At 41.5% G+C, this 26,200-nt stretch overlaps 1 protein-coding gene across 12 annotated transcripts in view; it reads left to right on the top strand.

The window, feature by feature from the left end:
* LOC110194052 (cyclic AMP-dependent transcription factor ATF-7) overlaps nucleotides 1–26,200 on the top strand; it is a 97,449-nt gene that overhangs the window by 59,063 nt on the left and 12,186 nt on the right. For 6 of the 12 annotated variants that reach the window (XM_020966187.2, XM_020966185.2, XM_020966180.2 and 3 more), the window contains 7 exons: nucleotides 9,587–9,683; nucleotides 17,513–17,631; nucleotides 20,206–20,340; nucleotides 21,166–21,323; nucleotides 22,296–22,395; nucleotides 23,145–23,258; nucleotides 23,982–24,134. In XM_020966187.2, coding sequence (XP_020821846.1) covers nucleotides 9,635–9,683; nucleotides 17,513–17,631; nucleotides 20,206–20,340; nucleotides 21,166–21,323; nucleotides 22,296–22,395; nucleotides 23,145–23,258; nucleotides 23,982–24,134 — 828 coding nt within the window. In that variant the 5' untranslated portion in view covers nucleotides 9,587–9,634. Of the gene's footprint in view, nucleotides 1–9,586; nucleotides 9,684–17,512; nucleotides 17,632–20,205; nucleotides 20,341–21,165; nucleotides 21,324–22,295; nucleotides 22,396–23,144; nucleotides 23,259–23,981; nucleotides 24,135–26,200 lie in introns of those variants that run through there. The other 6 variants (XM_078145536.1, XM_078145519.1, XM_078145523.1 and 3 more) reach the window with 3 other exon arrangements.

Here is a 26,200-nt window from a genome sequence, read left to right as displayed (position 1 = left end):
TTCTATGTACAGGATTATAGATTTAGAAATGGATGAGACCTTAGAGGCTATCAGATCCAGCCCTCTCCTTTCATAGAATGAGAAACTGAAACTCAGTGTTAATTGATTAACCCAGAGTCACACCCCTAGTAATTGTCTAAGGTAGCATTTTAACTCAGGTCTTTCTGATGTCAAGTCCCATGTTCTCCGTTGGGGAAAGGGAAAATTTGCCATTGGCACCTGCACATCTGCTGTTGTGGTTGCTAGGTTAGGGTTAGGTTATAACTGCTCTGAAGGGCAAATGACAATTTAGAAGGGGGGGAGCTACAGAGTATTTAGGGTAGAAGTGGGAGTTGGGTCTTAGAATTGGCTCCTGTGGGGAAAGTAGGAATTGACTCTTGGTGTAATGGATAGACTGCTGGCCTTGGAGGCAAATTCAGATAATAGCCTCTTGACACTCACTAGCTGTGTGACCATATCTGTATAATGGTTGGGGAATGGGTTTATTGTGAAGTCCAAATGAGGTTAATATACTTAAAGCATTTTCCAAACCTTAAGTGCTATATAAATGTTAGCTGTCATTATTAAATTTTTTTTAAAGGCAGATATTTGTGATTAGAGCATTTTACTTCTTGCTGGAACAATACTCAGTAATGGGATCATGTGTCACAGGGAAACAAATTGATTATATAATGTCCATGTACACCCTGGTGGCATACCTTTTAAGGCAGTGAAATGGGAACTAGGACTCTGAAACCAGCTGTTTTAGAGATACTTCTGGGTTAAAGAGCAGTTCTAATTAGGGATGGCAGAAGTGTGATTTCAGTGTGTCAAGCGCACTCATTCTCACTGCTTGCCCTGTGCAGTTGGGGTCTCCAGTAATATCTAGACTTGATAAGTTTCTATAATTGTAATAACTAAATGAAAAAGGTACTGGTGGAGGTAGACTGAGTAGTTTGGCAGCAGGAGATTCTTAGAGGACTTCTTCCAAATGTGGAGTGGGGGTGGAAGTTAGTTTTTTATGGGGAGTCAGGAAAGGCTTTTAATGTAGGAGATGGCATTTGAGCTTTTAAGGATAGATAGGATTTGTAGTGGAGAAAATGAAAGCAATTCTCATTCTAAGCAGAAGAAACTAAAAGAAAAGCTTGGAGGTGGGAAAGGATGGATGTACATTGGTTGAATGGCAAGGGCCGATTTGGCTAGACTATAAGACAGCAATGGAAAGTTATGTTGAGGCCAAAGAGTCAGAAACTCTTCCTGATGTCTGACTTTTTATCCTTTTGAAATTTTGCTTGTTTATTGTCCCATCCTTTTTAAATTATAACAATGATTTTTGATGTTTGATTGGACCCAGTTCTGGGTTCCATAGGCAAGTACTGGCATTCCAGGGTAGCAATTCCTCCCTTGAACAGGGGGGATGAACAGATGGCTACACCAAGCCAACCCACCCCTGAACTGTGCATTTGGATGGGGTTCTGCAACTTTGTAGCATTTCAGTTAAATATGCTTGTTGGCAGAAGAGTGTAGGCAGGATGGCTCTTAATACCAAGGCACAGTTTTAACAATCCAAAATTCTTTCTTCCTTTTGCATTATGGACAGCCTTGGTTAACTGCCAGAGATACTTTAAGATAATCCATATAGCCTCCCTGAAGCATGGATGATTGCTTCAACCTCATAGACAAACAAATCCTAGCTTGAATATGCTAGATGTTTCCCTGTTCCCTCTGTCAGTCTGTTCTCTCTGTCTCTTGTCTCTCTCTTTGTCCCCTCTCTTTCCCCTCCTCCTCTTCTCTCTCTCCCCCATTTCTCCCCCTCTCCCTTCTTCTTCCTCTTTATCTCCCTTCTACCTCCTCCTCTCTTCCTCCCTCCCCCTCCCTGTTTCTCCTCTTATTCCCCTCTTTCTTTCTCCCCCTACCTTCCTCTCTCCTTACTTCCTTGACATTCTTTTTCTTGACGATCATTTGGGGCATTTGGAAAGGATTTTGCTGTCTTTGTTCTTGTTTTTTAAATAAATCTTCTTATCCCTATGTGCAGCATGAGCTGCTGCTATGGCTGTTTTTTGTTTGCTGAGTGATCCTATGCTTTGAAATGATTCATTCAGGAACTGTGGAGCATTCTGAGGAGGATATGTGACTCATTTGGTAAACAGCAACACCTTGGAAAGGGCAGCAGAAGCTTGGTGTTGGCTTTATGAGGTAGAACTGAAAAGGAAAACAGGATTCTATACACATGACTGCCTCTAGCCATTGATGTTTCTGTATATATTTACTCCCTTGTGCTACCTGTTCCAAGTTTGCAAGCAGGCAAAAGTACCATAGTGTAGGGGAATGGTGAGGACCTTTAGGACAGAGACAGACATTGGATAGAGCACTGAGCTTGGAGTCAGAAAGACCTGAGTTCAAATGAAGCATCAGACACTTAATAGCAGTGTGACCCCGGGTAAGTCACTGAAACTTTGTTTGCCAGTTCCCTCAACTGTAAAATGAAGATAATAACAGTACCTACCTCAGACGGTTGTTCTGAGGATCAAATGAGATAATATTTGTAAAGCACTTAACTAATAAATTTAAAGTGTTTATTAAATGTTTATTCCCTTCCCTTCCCTTCCCTTCCCCTTAAGATAGCAGCATATCTCCCTCTCTCTTACAATGGGTGTTTAATTAACTAACAGAGTCCTCTTGCCTCTCTTGCCCACAAGTAATCACCAGATTACCTTTCCCATTGCTTCTCAGGTTCTGGGACTTGGATTTAATCTCTTAGATAACAACTTGCACAAGACGTTTTCATCTTTTTCATATTTGTTTCCAATAGACTTAGAGATGAAAGTTGTACCATCCATTTAGTATTCCTAGAGCTTAGAGGCATTGGAGTCTGTCATAAGTTTTGGACTAGTATTTTTCCCAAATACTGAAATAATACATAGTATTAAGAGGCAGCATAGCTAGGGCACTGTTGGTGGAACTGTGAATTGAGATGATCATTCTGGAAAACAATTTGGAATTATACTTTTTTAAAAAGTGACTAAAATGTCTTTACCCTTTCACCCAGAGGTCCCTTTTGCTAAAGATGTAGCCTAAAGAGGCCAAAGACAAAAAGACCTCAAATATTCATAGCAGCGTTTTTTGTGGTAGCAAAGAATGGAACCAAAAGTAAGTTCCTGTCATCTAGGAAATGGCTAAACAAATCATGATACATAAGTAAGCAGGTATAAAGAATTCAGAGAAACGTACACTTATTAATATGAACTGATGGAGAGTGAAGTAAACAGAATGTGGAAAGCAGAATACACAGTGACTACAACAGAGTAAATGGAAAGAACAGTGACCAAAGAAGAAAATTGTTGCATGATTGTAGTGATCCACGCTTTCTGGAAAGAGTGGAGAAAATGCACCTTCATTCCTTTGTTGTAGATGTGGAGGGAACTGTAGGTACATATTGCATATGCTCTCAGACGTAATCCAAGTATTGCTCAGTTTTGCCAAACTGCTTTTTTCCTTTTTTTTTTTTAATCATTTTAAGGGGTGGCTAGCTGGATAGGAAAGAGAGGAATAATGTATTTGATAATGAATGAGATGTAAAAACAAAATGAGATGTAATAATAAAAAGAAAAAATGCTGAGTCATTGTAAGAAGAGAAAAGAAAAGTCAGAAGGGGGGCAAAAAATAAGACGCTGGATCTACCATGTTAAATTTATGATATACACAAAACAAGTTGTATATAAATTGGTTTCTATAATGCAGTATATATAGAATAGAATAGAAAATGGTTTCTAATATAGTCCTCTTTCTTTTCTTTGTATAGGAAAGTAGTCGTATTTGTTGATGTTTGTCAATTTCATAATAAAAAGGAAGTTTTAAAAATAATAATAATAAAAAATGAAAGTATCAATAAGATAATGGAAAGAGGCCTGGATTAGAAAAGGGAAGAGAAGACCTGGTTCTGGTCCCAATTCTTAACATTTAACAGAGAGAGCTGTAACAAGGGCTGCCGTTAGAACAAAGAGGGTCACAATTTTATCATCTTGTCTTTAGTGTAAAATTAGCCAGCCTTGATGCTAAATATCTCTGAACTGAGCAAGTCATTTCACTTTGTTGCACCTTAGTTTCCATTTAGGCTTTAAGATTCTGTGATTTCACAAAGTTGATGCCCATCCTTTGAGGAATAGTTAAATAATTTGTAGAACATAAACATAATGGAATATTGCTATGCTATAAGAAATTATGAATATGATGAATACAGAGAAGTATGGGAAGATTTATTTGAACTGATGCAAAATGAAGTAAGCAGAATCAGGAAGATAATTTACACAGTAACTATAACAACGTAAGTGGAAAGAACAATAATAAAACAACTAAAATTGATTCCTGTAAAATTATAATGACCAAGCTTGACCCCAAAAAAAGAGATATGAGAAAGCATCTTCTTCCCCTATGAGGGGTGAGGGGAGAAACAACAACACTGACAAGAACTGGATAGTTCCGATATTTTCAATATCTTGGTTAGTTTTGATAAACTGTATTTTTTCCTATCTTTAATTCAGTGTTGTAAAGAATGATTCCCGTAGTGGATGGGATTTTTGTTTTTAAAAAGCTATCAAAAGGTTCCCTCTTCTCCCCGCCCCACCCCCCCAATTCTCTGATCCCTTTGTTCCTTGTGAATGGAATCTGAAGCATCTGATTTTTCGCCTCCCTTTCCAAGCTCCATTCTTTTCCAATTCCCACCTCAATCTTTCTAAGAGTAGGAAGGGAAAGTACATTAATCATAGCTGAGGATGTATGTAAGCACATTTTTAAACATGAAGGAAATCTACACAAATGCTAATAGCCAATAACAGCATTTTAGGAATTAAAAGAATATCATGCTGAAATTTTGTCTGCTGTGATGCTTTTATCAAGGACTACACTGTAGCCAGGGAGCTTCTGATGTGCATATACCCATGCCTGCCTGAACTGGAGCCAAGATATGTGTATTGTCATGCAAAGCTGCAGTTCTAGTTAGCCTAAGACTTCATTTTGTTTTCTCTCCAGCCATGCACAGATTTTGTCTCAGTGTACCTCCGGGGTGGGGGGGGGGCAGAGCTTTAAGTTGATTATAAACGTTGTCTTGTCCACTGACTTGCTTAGAGACCAAGAAATCATTCTTATACGAAAAAAAATCCATAGTCCCTGTCCTTAAAATAGAAAACCTTTTAGGAGGAATACATGCCAACACATTCCTGGTTTACAAAAATAGGGTTCTCTTTTTCATGGTCCTCTGGACCTCCTGGCTTCTTAATCTGACTGCCATGATTCCATCAGTCCTACTAAGAAACAGGATAGCTCCCATACAGAGAGGTGAGGCGCTTGGGGAGAGACCTCCCTCAGGGAGAGGATTTTTGCCTCAAGACCTTTCTATGAATGAATTAGGAGATTAAATCAAGAAGAAAATTCATTATAGATAAGCTGTGTTGCTGAATTTTTAGGCTGCTTTTTCATAGCTATAACATTTCATTTTGTGCCTTCACTATTTCCCTGTTAGACTAAACAAAGTAAAGCTCTCTTCTCCCTACTTTTCCTGCTCTAGGGAGTAGAAATTAGATACAGCCAAATGTATTTTGATCTAAATGTCATCCAGGTTTCATCCAGGTTTCATGTGTGTAATCTCTAAATAACCAGCACAGCACATAAACTCCATGAAATCGTCTCATATGGGGGAATGTTTGATTCTCTCCCTTCCTTTCCTCAGCCCAGCTATTGGCATGGTTGTAGTACATCAGCCATTTTATAAAATGGGGATGGAGTTTTTCTCTTTCTGCTTGTTAAAAGTCTTCCAAGTTTTCAAGTCCAAAAACATGTGTTGGCAGTTTGGCAAGCAGAACTAAAAACAGCTTTTATTCTTTTTCCTTTCTTTCCTTTCCCTGTTGCTCTACATTATTAATACAGCTTTACACTTAAGAAAGTGGACTTAAAAAAAATTCAAGGTTGAGAAATGGTTAAACCCTTTATGGGACTCTTTGGACTTATTAACTAGAGTATCTAGTTCTCTTAGGTTATGTGCAGAAAACATTACCCACTTATAACCCCGATACTTGTTCTCCTTCCAGAAGTGGCATGGGAAGGGGGTACAATGCAGATGTGTTTGTGGAAGCAGATTGGCCTTCAGACTTTTCCAAACTATAGCACAAATCTGTTCTGCGTGGCCCTGTATGCTAGAACCTAGAAGCAGTGGGTGGAAATTGCAGAATAGCAGATTTAGGCTTGATATTCAACACAAACAAACAAAAAAACCTTCTTAACAGAGCCGTTCAACATGGGCTTCTTCTGTCTGAAAGCTTCAAGTACGAGCTAGATTACCACTTGCTGGAAATGATGTAGAAAGGATTCTTGTTTAGGTATGTGTTAGACCAGATGTCCTGAAGGTCCCTTCCAACCATAAGATTCTGTGATCCTTTCAAGACACTTGGGCTGCTTCCCGATTCCAATATGCCCTGACTTCAGTAGCCCTCAATTTTAATGCCCACTTTCTCCCCTGCCCCAAAGACATGGTCATTAAATCAGTAAACATGTATATATAATTAAGCAGTCAAATAAAGATCAACATTGTTTACCATTCAATTGACATGAATACTTCCCTAGGTGGGTGGTTACTTGTACATCTGTTGTAGTAGCATAGGCAGCTAAAACCAAATATCTTCCTCTCTTTTTAAAAATAGAGATTATTTATAGAGGAAAGATGCCCCAAATGCACATTTCAGGTCTGTTCTATACAGATGCATCCTAATAAGTCTTGCGGGGGGGGGGGATTGATATTTCTATTTCACATTCCAGCAGACTTCAGAAAAGAGATCATCAGTCTTTTCTCCATAGCATCCTTCCCTAATAAACTTTTATCTTCCTCTTCACTAAAAAGAGCTGTATTAGAACTAGCAGGGAGATGACTGGAGCTGAGCTGAGAGTCAGGGCCGTGCTCTTCAACTAACTTTGCTTCAGCTCTCCTGCAGTGCTCAGCATGATTTAGGTTTGGGGGTGGGGGAGTGATCAGCCCCCAGCTTTCATTTGGGGAAAATATATGGCTCAAGGGAGAGAGCATATGAGAGAGAGAGAGAGAGAGAGAGAGAGAGAGAGAGAGAGAGAGAGAGAGAGAGAGAGAGAGAGAGAGAGAACTAGAGGACAAATAATAAAAGTCTGGAGTCTTCAGTCATAGCACAAAAGAAAGAGGTACTTCTAAGATATCAAGGAATTTCTACAGAAAAAAAAGATTTCTTTAATTGTAACTAGCACAATTAAAGAAATAGCTTTAGTTTCCTCTCATACTAGATGCCTTTCACTCTTTTATCTATTTTGGGCACATCCTTCTCTCTCAGTGCTTAACAGCCCTCTAAGCCCTCCATGGTGGCTTATTATCCACACGTATTCACATACCTTCCCCAGTTAGGCCAGCAATCTTCATTTGTCTCCCTTTACCTTTGGGAAAATTCTACAAGTAAAGAAATGAATGTCTAGCAAGAGTAGAAACTTGCACTCCTGTCTCAGTTCCCCTCCTGAGATATTTGTTCCTTTCAACAAAATCAGATCATGTTGTTGAGTTTGTTGTTTCACCCATTGACTTTTCTGTGCCAGTATTCTAGTTTTGCCCTTAGTTTTCCAAATAAATCATTATTGAGGCAGTCATTGAGGGCAGGGACTTTCTTCTTCTTTTTTCTTTTCTTTTTTTTGTTTTTTTTTGGGGGGGAGGTTTAATTCCCTGCCTGCACCTAACCCAGTGCCTGGCACTCAGTGGGTGTTTGTTTAATAAGTGCTTTTTAAATTGAATTGGTGCATCACCTCCTTTGCAAAATCCCAGCCACCTTTTTACTTGACCTGATTTCTTTCATATTGGTTTTTTGTTGTGGTGGTGGTTTTTGGGGGGTTTTTTGGTGAGGCAGTTTGGGTTAAGTGACTTGCCCAGGGTCAGACAGCTAGGAAGTGTCAAGTGGTTGAGGCTGTATTTGAACTCAACTCCTTCTGACTCCAAGGCTAGTGCTCTATCCACTGCGCCACCTAGCTGCCCCTTTGGCTTTATTTCTAACAATAAAAGTCTTGTTTTCACTATATTTAGTGTTTTGTTGCATCTCCTGTATCCAAATTTGCACCATCAGACAAGGTTCAAAGTCACTTTGAGGAAAAGGACAGTGGCTACTTCCCATTCCCAGGAAAAGATCCTGGGAAATCTGGATTTTTTTTTCTGCTTACTTCTCTGCCAAGTTGGAAGGGGGAAAAAAAGGAAATAGCTTGAGGTAACTCAATTGGATTTGAAAACAGACTTCTACCGAAATGGAAAGCAGCTGAGGTATGATGGGTAAATTCTATCTAGTGAACATTGCAGTCAAAAAACAGGTGTGGAAAAGCAGAGTTGAAGTGAGGGAGGTGGACGAGGAATAGGTCCGATGACGAAACTGAAAAGGAAGAGAACTCATCAGTCATTATTTCTGAAAGCAAAAAGGCAGATGAAACTGTGTAGTTCTGTTGAAGGGATTACAGAAAACTGTTGTCTCCAAACATGGTGTTGCAGACAATTTGTTGTAGAGGAAGGCGCAGCCAGGCAGCCTCAGTGGAGTTTTTTTTGTGTTATTTTTTTGAATTACCAATGTTGATCTGTTTCCTTCCTTGTCTCCCTGGTGAGCAAGCTCTTGCAGCATGCAGGCTTGCGTGTATACACATGCCACTTTAGAGAAGCTCTGGGGGGAGTGGCAAAATTATGGTTTAGTAATTCCACCCTGCCAGTAAGAAGCTGAGGGTAGATCTGAGGTTTACCTACTCATTGCTCATCCACTGAAGCCCCCCACACAAGAAGGCAGAATCCCCTCCATCTTCAGTTGTATTTCCATGCAACTGTTATAAAGTCTATAACATTGCATTGGCCCCTTTATGGCCTGCACAGCCTCTGTGCCTGCCCCTGATGAGGAGAGATGGCATTTGGCCGATGGGATGGTTTGTGCCTTTACTGCTGGCCGTTGGGCTTCAGTCCTCCGCAGCTCCGTCCCGGCTTATTAAAACCCAGAGCCAAATGGCTACACTGATGCCTGCTGTAGCACTGCAGGGGCCAGGAAGTTAAATGGATCTCCTAATCCTGCATAATTTATCTCCCTGTTAGCCCCTCATAAAACAGCCCGATTCAGCCCCACCACTAAGAGCTATGTTCTGAATTTCCTATTTTTTGATGGCCATCCTTTCCCTGCTTCTCTCTTTATTATTATTATTAAAAATTATTTTCCCCTTGTTCTCCAGGAGTTGGCCTTAATGATTCTTTCATTTGGAGCCTTCAGCTTGCACCCCACTTGACTAACAATCTGTCCACTTGTCTTGTTTGGACTTAATACCACAGAGCAGTTGGTGCTCCATTCTTCCCCCTCCCTTCTCCTCTCTGTTGTCTATTGCCTTTTCTCCCTTTCTACTTCCAGCCCTTACTTCCATCCTTTCTCCCCTTCATCTCATGTCTCACCCTACAAAAAAAAATGTCTTCACCTTCCCTGACCTTCTCTCCAGGGACTGTTCCTGCTCTAAGATGTCCAATAGGACATTTTTTAAAAGGGCATCGATTCACTGACTCTCCCCACCCTCATCTCTCTCCATTTCTGTTTCATTTCAGAGATTTACAAACGAGGACCACCTGGCGGTTCATAAACACAAGCATGAGATGACATTGAAATTTGGCCCAGCCCGGACAGACTCAGTCATCATTGCAGGTACTCACCGCTCCAAAAGCCATGTGCTTCAATATCACCCCACAGTTAAGATTAATACCAGGGACCAGATGTACAGAGGACTGCTCTTCCCTTCCCCCATTAAGAGCTTTTGTGTGATCTGCATTTAATCAGGAAAAAAGGAACACGGAAAGCTCCCAAGTTTCTGTTCTCTCCTTTTTTCTTCTCCCCCCCCATTTTAGTAATAAGATCAGGTTCTGCAGTTTTAGTCGTAGGCATATAAGGGTTTTTTCTCTTTTTTTTTCTTCCTTGCATCCATTTTATTAAGATTCTTGAAGATTTATAGACAAAAGAGGCCTTTGACATTTCTCCCTACAGCCGATGAGGTGAGGAACAAAAGAAGGCGAGAAAGCTGACCCCGCCTGGCTACTGCTTCTCCAGTGAGTGTCAGTTTTCCTGAGCCAAGAAGCTGACAGTTCATAAATTCAGCCATTTTCCCTCTCCCAGCCACGGCTGGGAGCCCATTTCCAGAGCTCAGACAAGACCTTCGATCAATAGCATTTTTCTAAGCAAATTTGGGTGTCCTGGAGCTTCTTGGGAGTCTCAGCTGTTGTCTCTCCTTCTTGTGCCTCTCTCAACCATGCGGTCAAACAGAACAGCAGCCTGTCATATCAGGCACACCAGGCATACAAACTCAGGCAGGATTTTATTTTTATATCAAAGGAAGGTTTCAGACTGACCAAGGGTCTTCCAACTAAGCACAGCTGGGTATTCTGCCTTCATGGAGGTTAGTTTCTGATCGCCCTATCAGACATGGCCTTTTGAGGCAAAGATTTGCTCTCCCCCTAGGCTGGGGGGATATTTTGACTAAAATGTCAAGATCTCTGAGCAGATTGCCCACTTCCCATTCTTGTAGTTTCATCTGTGACTTCTGTGCTGACTCATAAATCTTTTAACTCAAAAATGATCTTTTCTCCTGAATTTTGACTCCAGCTTCCTATTAGACATTTTCATTTTGATCACCTATCACTTTAAAATCATGTCCAAAATAGAAGTCATTTTCCTTTATTCCTCCCTCCTTAAAACCAACTCCGCCTTCTTATTTCTTCTTATCTTTTCTATTACCACTGCTACCAGTTAATCAAACAGCAAGCATGTATTAAGCACCTACTGTATGCCTGGAATTAGGAGATACAAGGTAAACTGGGGGATCAGGAAAGTCCTCATGAAGGGAGTGACTTGAGCTGACCTTTGAAACAGTTCCTACCCTCAGAGAGCTTACATTCTGTTGGCAGAAATGGTGCTTACATATTCAAGTAGAAACAAATTACATAGAAAGTAAATACAGAATCACTTAGGGATGAGGGAGATAACCCACAAATGAATGGAGAGATTAAACGGAGTCTCATGAAGAAGGTATATCTCTAGAGGGAACTTTGAGCAAAGCTAGAGAGTCTAAGTGGTAGAGGTAAGGTGGGAGTGCATTTTAAGCGTGGGAAATCACCTGTCTAAATAGTATATATGAGGAACAGCCATCAGGCCAGTTTGGCTAGAATGTAGAGTATAAAAAGGGGACAAGAAACGCATATGATAATCCCAGAAAGGTAGGTTGGAGCCAGGTTATGAAGAGCAACAGACCGGGAGAACAGTTTGCAGGATAACTAGCTCCTCCTTACTCGTTAAACTCCAGTGTCTCCCTGTCACCTCCAGGATCAAATACAAAATCCTCAGCTTGACGTTCAAAGCCCTCCATAACCTAGCCCCTTCCTGCTTCCTCAGTCTGTTTGTAACTTACACCCCCACCACATAGTCTTTGATCCAGTGACACCAGCTTCCAGAGTTCTACATACAGAACATTCCACTTCTCATCTCCAGACATTTTCTCTGGCCCTCCCCTATTCCTGGAACACTCTTCTTCCTCATCTCTGCCTCCTGGTTCTCACATTCTGTAGAAAGCCTTTCCCTGTGTCTTCCCTCTCAATTATTTCCTCTTTATCCTGTCTATAACTTGTTTGTGTATATTTGTTTGCATGTTGTCTCCCCATTAGACTGCAAGCTCCTTGAGAGTAGGGACTGTCTTTTGTCTTTTTTTCTATCCCTAGAGCTTAGCACAGTGCCTGGTACATAGTAGGCACTTTTAAAAATGTTTGTTGACTGACTAAATGTTGACAACATTGTAAAGGAAAATAATTTTGAAAGACTTAAGAACACTAATTAATACAGTGACCAACCATGATACCAGAATATTAATGATCATGCTTCCTATGCCCTAATGGAGAGGTAATAGATTACAAATAAAGCATAAGATATGTGTTTTCAGTGACATCCAGTGCATGCATGTGTTTTAAGAGGTAGCTAGTTGTCCACAGTGGATAGAGCATTGGTCTTGAATCAGGAAAACTTGAATTTGAGCAGTGCCTCCCACACTTCACAAGCTGCGTTAGCGCTGAGTGGGTCGCTTCACCATTCCAGCCTCATTTTCTTCATCTGTACAGTGGGGATAATTACAGTACCTGCTTCATGGAGTTATGGTGAGAATTAAATGAGATACTTTTAACATTCTTTTCTTTTTAAATTTGGAGTTCAGATTCTCTCCCTCTTTCCCATCCCACCCACTGAGAAGGCAAACAAGATAGCAATTACACATGTGAAATCATGCAAAATATATTTCCATATTAGCTATATCCCAAAAAAAGGCAAAAAAGAAAGCAAGAAAATTATACTTTTATTTGTACTCAGTTCATCAGTTTTTTCTCTAGGTGCATAGCATTTTTTTCATCATGAGTCCTTTGTAATTTGTCTTAGGTAGCTGTACTACTCAGAATAACCATGTCTTTGACAATTGATCATCATTACAACATTGCTGTTCTGTGCACAGTGAGCACAGTGATCTCCTGGTTCTCACTTCACTTTGCATCAGTTCATATAGGTCTTGATAGGGTTTGGGGGTTCTTTTCTGAATCCACCTCCCCGTTTCTTGCAGCACAGTAGTACTCCATCACAGTTACATCTTGTTCAGTCATTCCCCAATTGATTAGCATCCCCTCAATTTCAAATTTTTTGCCACCACAAAAAGAGCATTATAAATATTTGTGAGGGTGTGTGTGTGTGTGTATGTATGTATATATATAGGTCCTTTTCTTTTGATCTCTTTGGGGTACAGACCTAATAATGGTATTGCTGGATAAAAGGGTGTGCACAGTTGTATAGCCTTTCGGGCATATTTTCAGATTGTTCTCCAGAGTGGTTAGACCAGTCGACTACTCCACCAGTATTAATGTACCTTTTTTCCCTCATCCCCTTCGGCATTTTCTCAGTTCTGATAGGTGTGAGGTGGTACCAGTGAAATAAGTTTTAAAGTGTTAACCAGTAGTTATAACGAAGGGTAGTTTTTTGTATTTCTCATTCATTCATTTATTTATTTTTTTTTTGTTTATTTATTTAATTATTTGTTTTGCCGTTGGGCAGTGGGGTTAAGTGACTTGTCCAGGGTCACACAGCTAGTTAAGTGTCAGGTGTCTGAAGCCGCATTTGAACTCAGATGCTCCTGACTCCAGGCTAGTGTTCTAGCTGCTGTGCCACCTAGCTGCCTCAGGGTGTTTGTATTTGTTAATTAAGGAGGGCTGTTGTGGGGAGGAAGCCAGTGGTAATGATGCCAAAAACAGAAAGCGAACATCATTAATGAAGCACAAAAGACAACAAAGGTAATTCAGAGGGAAACACAGAATAAGCAGGACAGTTTTGAAACTAACATGTTTAATGTATACATTTTTTTAAAAAGATAGAGATTCACAGTTTCATATACAAATTTTTTTCTATTTATATATGGAAATGTGCACATTTGTTAGTGCTTGTCAAATTTAGAATAATAAAAAATAAATATATTAGTTAGGTGCCATTAATTAATTAGGTTAGAAGGAATAGAGGAGCTTGTATGTAACTCTAAAGGCAACAGGGAGCCTCTTCAGCTTAGTGAGCAGGAAAGTTGTATGGCCACATGTGTGCTTTTTAGGAATATTACTTTTTGTGCCGACCCTACCGTTTATCGCAGACATTCTGCTCTCTTCCTGAACCATAAACATCTGTACCCTCAACATTGTTTATATTGTTACCCTTATATCTCTACACATGCCCCCCTGCAAGGCAAGTTGGGAGACTGCTTCTAGTCACACAGTGTAGAAAGTCAGAAGTGGGATTTGAACCTAGGCCCCCTGGCTTCCCAGAGCTCCTGATACCCCTCTTTGTGTCATTTACCTGTGGAGTGTATTCTTTGCAAAGATGGCTTATATTTACATAATACTCCAAGCTAACAGACTTCTTTGATATCCAGTATCTCACTGAAGCCTTCTAAGAACCCTGTGAGGTTGTATGATTTCTTCACAGCTGGGTTGTAGGTTGATGGGGGGTTTTTTTGGCAGATCTGTGATTTCAGTGGTATGAGGATCTCCTTTCACTGATGCAGACAATAAGAGAGAGAGAGAGAATGTGTGTGTATTTTTCTGTAGTTTGAATGACAGGAAACATGCCTTAAGCAGCTGTTAAAGATTATACCATAAAAAATTTTGAGAACCAGATCAGGAACTTATGTGCCTAGCACTATGATGAGCATATTGTAAGTGCTTAATTGTTATTAATTGGGACCATCAAGGCAGTCTCAAACTTATCTCTTTTGAGTTATTTTATAGATCAGGTCAGGAAGAAACGGAAGCCAGTTGAAGGTTACAAAAGGCCCAACTGGAAGTTGAGAAATAAGATTTCGTATGGGAGATTGATTGTTGAGATAAACACCCGTCCAGTTTATAACACCTAATCCTTTACAGACCTAAACAAAAATAGCTTTAAAAATTCATTTAGGGGCAGCTAGGTGGTGAAGTAGATAGAGCTCCAGACTTGAGCCCGGAAGACCGGAGTTCAAATCCAACCTCAGACACTTGATACTTACTAGCTGTGTGACCTTGGGCAAGTCACTTAACCCCCAGTTGCCTCACCAAAATAATAATAATAATTCATTTGGAGGAACAAGAGGTCTGAAATCTTATGGGAGTCATACCTCAAATTATAGTATAAAGTTGTTGTCAACAGTTATGTACTCATTATTTGGTACCAGTTTTTAAAAAAATAGAAAAGTGGATCATTTGTAGATCGTGGTAGGCTAGACAAGAAACAATCTGAAATAGTTGAATTCAGCCCAGTGTTCAGTAAACCCTAAAATCGAATCACCTGGGAAAGAACTTTCTGTTTGACAAGAACTGCTGAGAAAATTGGAAAGCAGTCTGGCAGAAATGAGGGTTAGACCAGCATCTTTCTGTGTGTGTATGTATTGGTGCTAGTGTAAACCTAATTTCTGCTAGACAGGGCGTGGAGGGATAGAAGTGATCATTAACAAAATTAATGCAACAAGGGTAAAGGAAGTGGTTGACTGGGGGGAAAAAATCATTGTGTCTTATCTCTGATAAGAATCTGATATCCAAGCTATATAGCCAGCTAACAGAAATACATAACACCAAAAGCCAACCCGCCAGTAAGAGATTTGCACAGATATTAGAAGAATTGCAAATTATTAACAGCCATATGAAAGAAAGTGCCAAATCACTAATAATAAAAAGAAATCAAATTGAAACAACCTGAGGCTGTCCCAGCAAATTGGCAAAGATGACCCAAAAAAATGGAAATAATAAACAACTTGGAGGAGTTGTTGAAGATACTAATGCAGTTAGTAGAACTGTGAATTGGTCAAACCTCTGGAAAGCAAATTGGAATTTGCTAAGAAAGAGACAAAAATGTCTATTACCCTTTAATCCAAAGATAGCACTTCGAGGTATATACCTGAAAGAGAGCAGCAATTAAAAGAAAGGCTTGTATACACCAAATTTTAATAGCAGTAATTCTCATTCATTAGGGAATAGCTGAACAAGTTGTGGTATGTGAATGTGATGGTACTACGAGAAACAATAAATGTGATGAATATGGAGAAGTATAGGAATACTTCTGTGAACTGATTAAGAGTGAAGTAAGCCCAAACAGCAGGGTGGATGTGCACAAGAACTGCAACAATGTACATGGAAAGAACAAAAACAAAACAGTTGGAACTGAATGTTCTGGTCCTCAAAGAGATAGAAGAAGACACTGTCCCTTGTACCTCACCCTTCTTTGCAGAGGTAGGGGACAGAAACATTGGATATAATGTTATCCTTGGTCAATTTGTTGGTTGGGTTGATTGGTTTTGCCAAGTGTTGTGTTTTTTTTTTTCATTTATTCTTTATCAGAAGAGTTGGCTGTCTGGGAAAGGGAAAAGGAGGGAAGAAATACATTGGGAAGTATAGGTGATGTAAAAACAAAAGGTATCAGTAAATACTTATAAAATAAATGTAATAAATATACAGAATACAAACCAAGTGTGAACATGAGCAGTAGGCTACAGGAAGATTACGTAAGACTCCGGGGCAGAGGGCCAAAATTCCTTCTTTTGAGAGGGCCCATCCCTTCAGCTCATCCCCTTATGCTCTGTTTAAGTTACAGTTTTGTATGTAGTAGTAAAGTACTTCTCTAAGCACAAAGGATGTTGTTACTACCCCCATACACCCAGATTTTAAGGGAAAGTGGCTTTATTGTTGGCCAGCTGAAAGTGTTGAAGAACCTTTTAAAACTGTTTTGGGAGATGGTGGCAGCCTTTTCAAACAGTCATATTCAGAAGGTGTTTTGAGAAAAAAAAAATCTGATGTTTATTTCCATGGAGTATCTTGCTGAATTTCTCCTTTAAACTTTATGCTGTTTGAAGAAGTCTGCCTAAGGATTAGAGGTGTGCAATTTATTCTGAAATGGCTAATCCAGCAGAGGAAAGTCTTGATGGTATTGTGATCAGCTAACCAATTGGCTGCAGATAGAAAAATTAAGCATTCAGGGTAAGGAGGAGATGTAAGTTTGAATTGAAAGTTGGTCCAGAAGGCCAGGTATATCCTTCCCTCTCACCAGCCCCTTCTCAAGGACGGAACTACTAGACCCCTTCTAAGTGAACAAAGGCATGTTAAGTGCCCTAAGTTAAGGTGACATTGTACTTAAAGCTGCAGTAGCTGGGACCAAAATTCTGCTTTCCACCATGTACCGTGAATGGCCTTATGCCTTTGTGAAATGAGGTGCTTTTTTTTTTTTGCTTTTTTTTTTTAACAATTTCCTTTCTCCAGACTGATCCCTTTATCTAACACTGTCCAGTGTCCCTCCATCCCTATCCCTTGCCCTGGATAGGGAGGAGGCTTGTCTCCATGTTAGCTAAGTGCCAGGATACCATTGCTTGATAGGTAACTTTAGCACAGCCTTCACTTCTCCTAACCTCAGTGCCCTCACGATTTATAATATATCCTTCTTATTACTACTCCTTTCAGTCAGGGAGAAGCCAAGTCAGATATTTTCCTTTCAGATTCATCAAAGAACTAGATAAAAAGAGAAAATACTGTTTAATTATTCTAGGTTCTCTGCAGGCCTGGAAGCTTCCTAAAATTTTACTTTGGGAGGTATATTTTTTTAAATAGGTGGGGATTTTATAATGGACATCCAGAGTGAAATGTTGTTATATGTTCCCCCTTCTGGCCACAAGACAACATTGCATAGACACTTAACATTTTCCATCTTCACCTAGTAATTACTGTTTACTATTAAATAAACCAGAGTTCCATAAAGTTGATCTGCCTCCAGCACACAGTTTGGCTGTTGATAAAAGAAAATGTGGCTTTTGTAAATTCTCAATTTCTGATTTCTTATTGAAGCCCTTTAACCACTAAGAATGGAGAGAGGATAAGAGTTTGCAGAACAAAGAATAACTCTGCTATCTATACAGAAGAGTCTTAAATGCTTCCTATTCCTTTCTTATTTTACAGATCAGACCCCTACCCCTACCCGATTCTTGAAGAATTGTGAAGAGGTGGGGCTCTTCAATGAACTAGCCAGCTCCTTTGAGCATGAGTTCAAGAAAGCTGCAGATGATGATGAGAAAAAGGCAAGAGGCGGGAGTCCCACTGAGCAACTGAGGGATAAGTTCTAGACTTATTTTAGCTGTATTTGTATGCTGTGTTGGCCCAGGGCCAATTAGGCTCAGCTTTTGATGTGGGCCAGCCTTGCTCTGTTCTGCGGCCACAAATTGCTTCTAAACCAAGTATCAGAGTACCATCACAAAAAGGCACCAGGCAAAGGTTTGGGCAATCACCTTAGTGTACAACTCAGTAGTAACCCTTCCAGTAGTGGGTCAGTAGCATCATCCTTTGGATACGAAAAGCAGAATGGTCTAGTGAAAAGAACATTGCAGTGGAAGTCCAGAGACCAATGTTCTAATCCCATCTATGGCAGTATTTAGTGAAAGTTGTCAATAACTTGGGAGAGAGGCTGGGATTTTTGCAGACAAAATATCTATGTCATTGCCCTGGAACCCCAAACTTTTCATTTGTGGTGATTTACCACACAGTTGATGCCACTAAGCTTGCTGTAGGAACAGGAGAGACAGTGTCTGCCTTCCTGACCACTAGAAAATCCCTGGAGGAGTTTGGGACAACATTGCAATAGGAGTTAAAATTGGTGAAAGGGAAGGAAAGAAAGATGAATCGGAGATCCAGGGTCTGGCATTTGTAGAGTTCAACTACTGAGTTACTGGCCTCTAGACACCAATTGGATCTCTGTAATCAGAACTTCCATATATCTGTATGGCTCTTATCCAGTAAATGCATGCATGCATATGTATGTATGTATGTATGTATGTATGTGTGTATGTGTGTGTGTGTGTGTATGTATGTAAAATCCCCCACAAAGATCTACATTCTTATCCCCGTCTTTGAGAGAAAGCAGCTTTTCATAATGGTAGAAAATAGAAATAGAGCTAGCATGTGTATACTAGAATAGAGTATGAAAAGAAACTAGAAAAATGGTGAAGGTGTTGATGTCTGTGGAGCCTGTCCTCTCCTTGCACAAGAGAAACATGCTGTGGGGATAATGAGGACAGTTGAACATGATTTCCTCCATCCAGCATAGGCTGCAGGAATGATTGTAGGCCATCTATTACAACCTCTTCACTGGATCTTGGGGTACCTTCCCAGTGACATTAGTTTCACAGCCATCTTTCTTATGAGCCTCCCTTAACTCTTCCCCTCATTATACTAATAAAGTGGAGGGTCTCAGGTATGTTTGTGTCCTTTTAAAATAGCAGAACTAGCAGTGACCATTTTCCCCTTACCTCATGCCCCTCACTACCCAGCTGCTACTGTTTGGATTCCTATAGCTTTCATTTTACAAACTGCCACCATTACTTGTAGGTACAAGGGGGAAAATAAAGAAGTAAAAATATTTCCAGTAGGAGAAGCTAGGCACCAAACCTGTTATATGTGTGTTCAACCTGCCCAGGGGAGTCTCCAAGTATATTTAATGAGCCTGAAACCTACCTAAATCATGGCCATTCTCAGAGGTATTCAAGGGGCTTTAGATAAACCAACATCAAATTTCACTTTGGAATGTCTTGTCTGTTTTCCCTTATCATTCTGACTTTGGGAATCCTGGGCTAGATAAATTAGCACATAGAGGACCTGAAGGTCTGCTGAATGGGAAGATAAGGGCAGGAATGAAGGGAACTGCCTTTTCTACCACTTACCAGTAACTATTCCCTATAGAAGTAAACACTATCTGAACTCAGCCCTAGAGAAAGAGGTTTCTAGGGACCAGAATCCCAAGAGAAAAGTAAAAAATAAGCCCCTCACTCACAGAGAAGCCAGGAGTAGAAAACAAATAGAACAAAGAATCCACTTTGTCATGGACTGCAACACCAACCTTCCTGTCATGGTGTGATGTCAGGGTCATTACCTCTGATGGTTTATTGCTCCCCAAAAAGCCATTTACAGCCCATGAGCTGATGGTTCTTCAGCGAGGCAGCTCTCTCTTCCCCTGTCATCCTCCCTCTTGCTTTTCCCTCAGGCCCTGGTTCTCTCCTCTTTCTGCCATCAGCTCCTCCTGTCTTTGTTGCCCCAGTCCCTGCCTGTCTGAGCTCTGAGCCCAAAGCATTGGGCTTCCAAGTGAGACCACAGCTACACATGTGGAGTCCCCAGAAGGGTTCTTTCCTAGCTTGTTTGTAGAACTTTAATAGCTGGCTTGTCTTCATTACTTTTGATAATTGGGCTATCATATCATCTAGCTTGGTGGAGAAAAAGTTCATAGCTCCCCAGGGGCCAACAGAGCTGGTCAGGAGTAGGCAGGAGTCAGGCTCCAAAATCATTTTACCTCCTGCGAGGGAAAACAGCAAAAAGGAGTCATAAAAATAGCATGGCTGTGTGGTAGCTTTTTCTTGCTTTCAGAGAACCAAGGCATCTTCATAGATACTTTTTTACTTTTCTGGTCTACATTTTACAGATGAGGAACCTGAAGGCTTAAATCAAACAGCATTTGTAGTCACGCAATAAGTCTGGAATCAGTTTTCTTGTCTCCCACTCCAAAAGCTTTGACTGCTGGATTAGTTTTAGGACTTTGTTCCCAAAGAAAAACCACATGTTCAGATGTGTTTCTTTTTCTTAAAGGTTGCGTTCATGTTCCCTTTTAGCAGGCTGCTGGTCCCTTGGACATGTCCCTACCCTCCACACCAGACATCAGAATCAAAGAGGAAGAGCCTGTGGAGGTAGACTCATCCCCCCCTGATAGCCCTGTCTCCAGTCCCCACTCCCCACCAGTAAAGAAGGTAAGATTCTATATCACGAGAGTTCATAATCTTCTGGTAGGTGGAAATGAATAGTAATAGGTCCCTGATGATTGCTTATAATATTTGTATCCCATGTTTTCCTTCAAACTTGGTTTCCTTTGAAAGCTCCCTAAATCTGCACAAGACTGGCCCGCACAACTCAATATGTATGTATTTTGAAGAAAGATAACTCCTAGTATACCAGAAGATGCTTTCCCCCCACCTTAGGTCCTAACCTAAGCTTTGCTGATATGTCCCTAGGATCTAGAGCTCATATTCCAAGCCAGTTAACATGAGGAATTGTGAATTTGTTGTGTTTTGTTTTTAATGTGTGGTCATCAGTTCATATTTCCATAGCTCCTTTCAACAAGAGATGGGAATCCTTATCTCTAGCCAGGGCCAGGGATGTTAGTTCTCTTGGTTGTTTGAGGTTGCTCAGGCATCAGGAGGTTTTACAATTTACCTCAGCTTAGGGTGAGAGTATTTAAGCTGGGAATAATTCTAAGAATCCCTGGAATTTACATAATCCCTCTTCTTCTAAGATCTCCAAGTGATTTCCCAGCTGTCATCTCATTCATCAAGCCAACATCCCTGAAAGGGAAATAGCCAAGTGGTCTTAATCCCAGGACTCCCCTAGACTGGGTGAGTGAGGTGTGCGTCCCTGGAACAATAGGATGAGATGATGATGTATTTGGGGCATCACTGGTAGCCTCGTCAGTAGCCTCTGGCTCTTATCCAGTAAATCTGTCCCAAACGTTACAAGCTGTAGCTCCCTATAATCAGTCCCTTAAAGCATTTTGTGCTCAGTTGTTCTCTTCTCCCCAGGAGGTCGCCTCCAAGCCCGCTGTAATCTCTGCCCCTACACCCGCCATAGTTCGACCAGGATCCCTGCCTCTCCATCTGGGTTATGATCCACTTCATCCAACCCTCCCCTCCCCAACCTCTGTCATCACACAGGCTCCGCCTTCCCACAGGCAGCTGGGGTAAGTAAAGAGTTAAAGAAAAGCAGTGGGACCGCATGCTCCCTAGATGACAGTTCTTTGCGAAACAGAGGGGCAGGCTTTGTAGTAATTGTCAAAGAGAGGCATCCAGATATAAGCTACTCTCTTCCCTCAAAAAACTTGATTTTTTTTTCCTTTTCCACTAAAAAAACCCAGCAATAATCTGGTAATTTCTGTGACCCTAAACAAAGGTTCTGGGGACTTAAATTTGTGCGTTTGTGAAAGAGAAAGAGCCTCAAAACTTCATGAAGTTCAGCACAGTGATGGCTGGCCAGATATTGTGGGACACCAACCACCAGCTCTGGCCTCCGCGCATTATCTCTCAGATCTAGTCATTCCTTTGGTCTGGCCTCCCCTAGGGCTTTGTTATTCTTGATTTTTTTATCCCCAGAATGCCTAATAAGAAAGTGTAAGATCCTATCTCTAGGTACCAAGGGGTTAAGGGACAGTTGTTGGAACTCAGACTTGTAGCCAGGTGTTTTCTGGGCCCATTAAGGTAAAGGAAGGAGGAATTTGTTAGACAGGCAGGGCAAAATAAGATAGGGAGATGGCCAAGGGGGACAAGACTGAACTTGGCCATCAGGTAGCACAGTTGAGTTTATCGTTGAACATGATTACTTTGGTGCCATTCACTTGTCCAAGGCCAGTCAGTTTATACAGGCCAAGGTTGAAAAAGCTGACTTAGGAGGGTATGGTGAACTCTTCACCTATCTAAGCAATGTATGTTTGCCTGTTTTGTGGGGCTTGGTGTAAAGGTATTGAGATTTTTTTTTTCTGCTTTTACCATGCAAGTTGAGTGGCAGCTGAAACTGGGTCCTCGTCTCTCACTCTTAGCCCACTAGGGTGCCAAGGTTTCACAGAGCTGCTAAGCATCTGTCCTAGATGGGTTCTCCCAAGTAGCTGTAGTGCCCATAAGGGGTTGATACTGTAACCACTGTACTTCATCTCTTCCAGGTCCCCCACTGGCTCCCTCCCTCTCGTCATGCACCTTGCTAATGGACAGACCATGCCTGTGTTGCCAGGGCCTCCAGTACAGATGCCTTCTGTTATATCGGTGAGCTCTATGGAGGAGGAAGCCAACTTTACCAACTTTTTCTTCAGAATTTCTCTGTTTCTCTGTTTTTGTTACACGCATGCATGCGCGCGCACGCGCACACACACACGCACGCACTCCGAAGATGTGTGGTCTCCATTTTTTGTCACTTCAACATGAGCACTACATCCCACCTCCTCACCAGCCTGTGCCAACTTCTAGCATCAAGAGAGGCAAAACAAAAATTCACCTGGCCAGATGGCTTGTAATTCGAGCAGCAATACCACCCACTGACTGTCTGACTCCTTATACTCAGCAGCTTCTCCCTCACCCATCAAATTCTTCAGGAGACAGCCCCAGCTTTGCACATAAAGATTTACATAGCATTGAAGAACTGGCCTTCTGAGTCCTTTGTGTGTTACCTTGCACTTCCACCATATGTATTTTGGATGTACAATTTTTTGTATGTTGGCTTCCGTGTTAGAAGGAGAGGTCCTTGGGGGCAGGGATTGTGCTTTTTGCCTTTCTTCATGTCTTTAGCTCTTAGCTCGGAGGGCATAGTAAGTGCTTAGTAAATGCTGACTGCCTCTGCTGTGACATAGGAGACGAGTGTCCCTGTCTTGAGCTGCTTTCTGAATATCCAGAAGCTTGTTACTGCACAGGGCAGGCCTTGCTAAGTCTCGGTCTCAAAATAATTTAATATCGAAGAGTTACTTCTCACCAAAAGCTTTATCTTCTGTTTTGGCTTTTCTTTACCTCTCTCAATCCAGCTGGCCAGACCCATCTCCATGGTCCCCAACATTCCTGGTATCCCTGGTCCACCAGTCAACAGCAGTGGTTCAGTTTCTCCCTCTGGCCTACCCATGCCTTCAGAAGCCAAGATGGTGAGTACATCCCAGCCAGGGGTAAAACTAGCCTTCTCTGAAGTGTTTGCTCTAAGCTTAGGTTTCTTTTTAAAATTTAATTTTTTTCCAACTAAAATTTTCCTTTCTCTCCCCTGCCTGGAAAAACAAAAAACAAAAATAAAACCCTTGTAACAAATATGAATAGTCAAAATAAATTCCTGCATTGTCCATGTCCAAAATGTCAGGTGGATACCATAGTTCATCATTAGTCCTCTGGAGTTATAGTTGGTCATTTAAGCTTAGGCTTTTCAGACAGTCTGGGCAAAAGGACTCCAGACCAATGTTTCCACCTTCTCCCTGCCCTCACATCCTAATACATAGACAGTGCCAAAGGAAAGAGGCAGCACAGACTGCATAGAGTGGAGCATTGGCTGTTTCAGTTCCAGGGTGACAGATGGAGGATGGGCAGACCATAGGGGGGAAGGGGGGAAGTGGAGGTTGGCCATGTGGTAAACAGCTACATGCCCAGGGCCTGGCCAGGTTCCACAGAAAAGCTTTCTACTGAACCAAATAGCTCTCCAGCCCCATAACTGTGCCCAGAATGAGAGCCAGAGAACTAGGGGATCCAGGTGTGTGTGTTCTAAGGGAGATTTGGGAGAATTAGTTTGGAAGTACTAGCTCTCTTCCATAAGGTCAGTGTTCGCTCCAAGTCCAGTGCTTCTACAAACCACACACTTATTTCTTTTTCATCTTACTTTGCAGAGACTAAAAGCTACTCTGACCCATCAAGTCTCTTCCATCAATGGCGGCTGCGGAATGGTGGTGGGCACTGCCAGCACGATGGTGACGGCTCGCCCAGAGCAGAGCCAGATACTCACCCAGCACCCTGATGCCCCATCCCCTGCTCAGCCACAGGTCAGCTGGGCCCAGGCCCTGGCCCTACAGAGCACTGGGGCGAGGGATAGACTGCCCCTTCCGCACTTGCTCTTCCAACAAACAGAAACTAAAAGGGAGTCAGAGCCTGAGTTTTCAGGGCACCTTCCTTTCTCTTCTCCTCTGAGTGGTAGCCTTGACTCTTATGAATAGCAGGGCAGCCCAGGAGCAGAGAATAACTGACACCACCTTTTGTAGTCACCACCCAGACTGCTCTTACAGGCATAACCATGACTTGGGGGCTACTGCTGTTGTCTTTGCATTGAGACCCAATAGTCTGGGAAATCCAGGAATATCCATAGCTTTAGTAAGACTTCTCTAGATGCTGAATGGAGGCCAGGTTCCAGTTTGTCTGTTATCAGACAGGTGGCAGCCTGAGCCTGCTTTCTCATGTTACATAGTTTGCCCAGCCTCGCCTCTTCCCTTTTTCCTCCCATTTCCCAGTCACCACCTGTTAGGTTAGTTACTGCCACATGTCCAGACATTGAATGGCCATATGCTGCCCTTCAGCCCAACCACCATAAAACTGTGGGGTAAAAACCTAGGCGTGAGCTTTCTTGTTAACTAATCCTGCCTACCCTCCAGCAACATCTACTGGGGCCAGTCCCTGGAGAGATTAAAACAACCCCTCCCTTGAAGGTACTGAGCCATCTCAGTCAAACGGGATGGTTTTCTTTTGCTCAGCAGTGATTCGTCGTGGTCACACTCTTCCTTTTTCCTCTGCTCCCTAATGGAGTTTATTTGTATGTTTTTTTGTATGTTGGCTTCCGCATTAGAAGGAGAGGTCCTTAGGGGCAGGGACCGTGCTTTTTGCCTTTCTTCATGTCTTTAGCTCTTAGCTCGGAGGGTATAGTAAGTGCTTAGTAAATGCTGACTGCCTAATGGAGATATCAAGCTGCCTTGGAGAAGAGAGGGAAGCTATTGGTACTACCTCTACTATGCTGTAGGACCAACTATACATTTAAGCAAATGTTTAAGGGGGGGCTTAAATTTCAAAGAGAAGTAGTATAAAGTCATTGAGGACCAATAATAATAACTAATATTTGTATAACACCTTAAGATTTGCGAAACACGTTATTTGAATTTCACAACATCCATGTGAAGGAAGTAATACGTGTATCATTTTCCCCACTTTTACAAATGAGGAAACAGAGGCTCAAAGAGATGAAGTGATTTGACTTGATCATGGTCACACTACGAGTAATTGTGTGAATCCTGTTCGGCTCTCTCCTGATTCCAAGGCCATTAGTCCTTCCACTGTAGATGGCCACTCAAAAAGGGTTGTGGCAAGAGAAGCGACAACCAGCCTGTCTCCTCCTTCCCAGCTGTTAGGTGTTGGGTTCTTCCTTTCCTAGTGAATCTTTTTCTTTGTTTGGAAATAGTAAGGTGTACTACATCAGCTGTTCTTAGGCTTCATGGTATATAGGGGTGTACCTTTTTTTCTCTAGCAGGCTGAAATTCCTATGAAAATTAACGTGTGTTCCACAAGTACATACTGAAAGGCAGCTGATAGAAGATTTCAGTTCAGCACACTTAGTACTATATGCACAAGCACTGTGTAAGAATATAAAGAAAATAAAATGATAGAAACACAGATTCTCTGCTCTCAAGAAACTTATGTAGTAAGGGAGATGTGTACACAGATACAATGGCAGAAACGAATTCAACAGATGAGTATACAAAGTGCTAAGAACTCTGGAGTAGAAAGACTAATTCCAGCTGGGAGAACAAGGCAGACTATGGCAGGAGGTAGCATTGAACTGGACTTTAAGGAAACAGGCAGATTTTGAAAAGGTGGAGATGAAGTGAGGCAGGCATTCCAGAGACAGGCAGAAATCCACACCGCTCAGTGTGGTGAGCAGGACAGGTTGGCCCGTGCCTGGAAAACAAAATGGAAGTGATGGCAGATGAGGCAAGAGTAGGTTAGAGCCAAGTCATAGAAGGTTTTAAAGGCCAGGCTAAGGAGTCTTCATTTGATTGACTAAAAAGTGCAAAAGAGAACTTTTTGAGCAGTGCAGTGACATGATCAGAGGTATAAATAAGAAAGT

The sequence above is a fragment of the Phascolarctos cinereus genome, unplaced genomic scaffold (assembly GCF_003287225.1).
Source record: "Phascolarctos cinereus isolate Bilbo 61053 unplaced genomic scaffold, phaCin_HiC Scaffold_1;HRSCAF=81, whole genome shotgun sequence".
In the NCBI taxonomy this organism is placed as follows: Eukaryota; Metazoa; Chordata; class Mammalia; order Diprotodontia; family Phascolarctidae; genus Phascolarctos; species Phascolarctos cinereus.
This window is presented reverse-complemented; position numbering and strand designations above follow the sequence as displayed.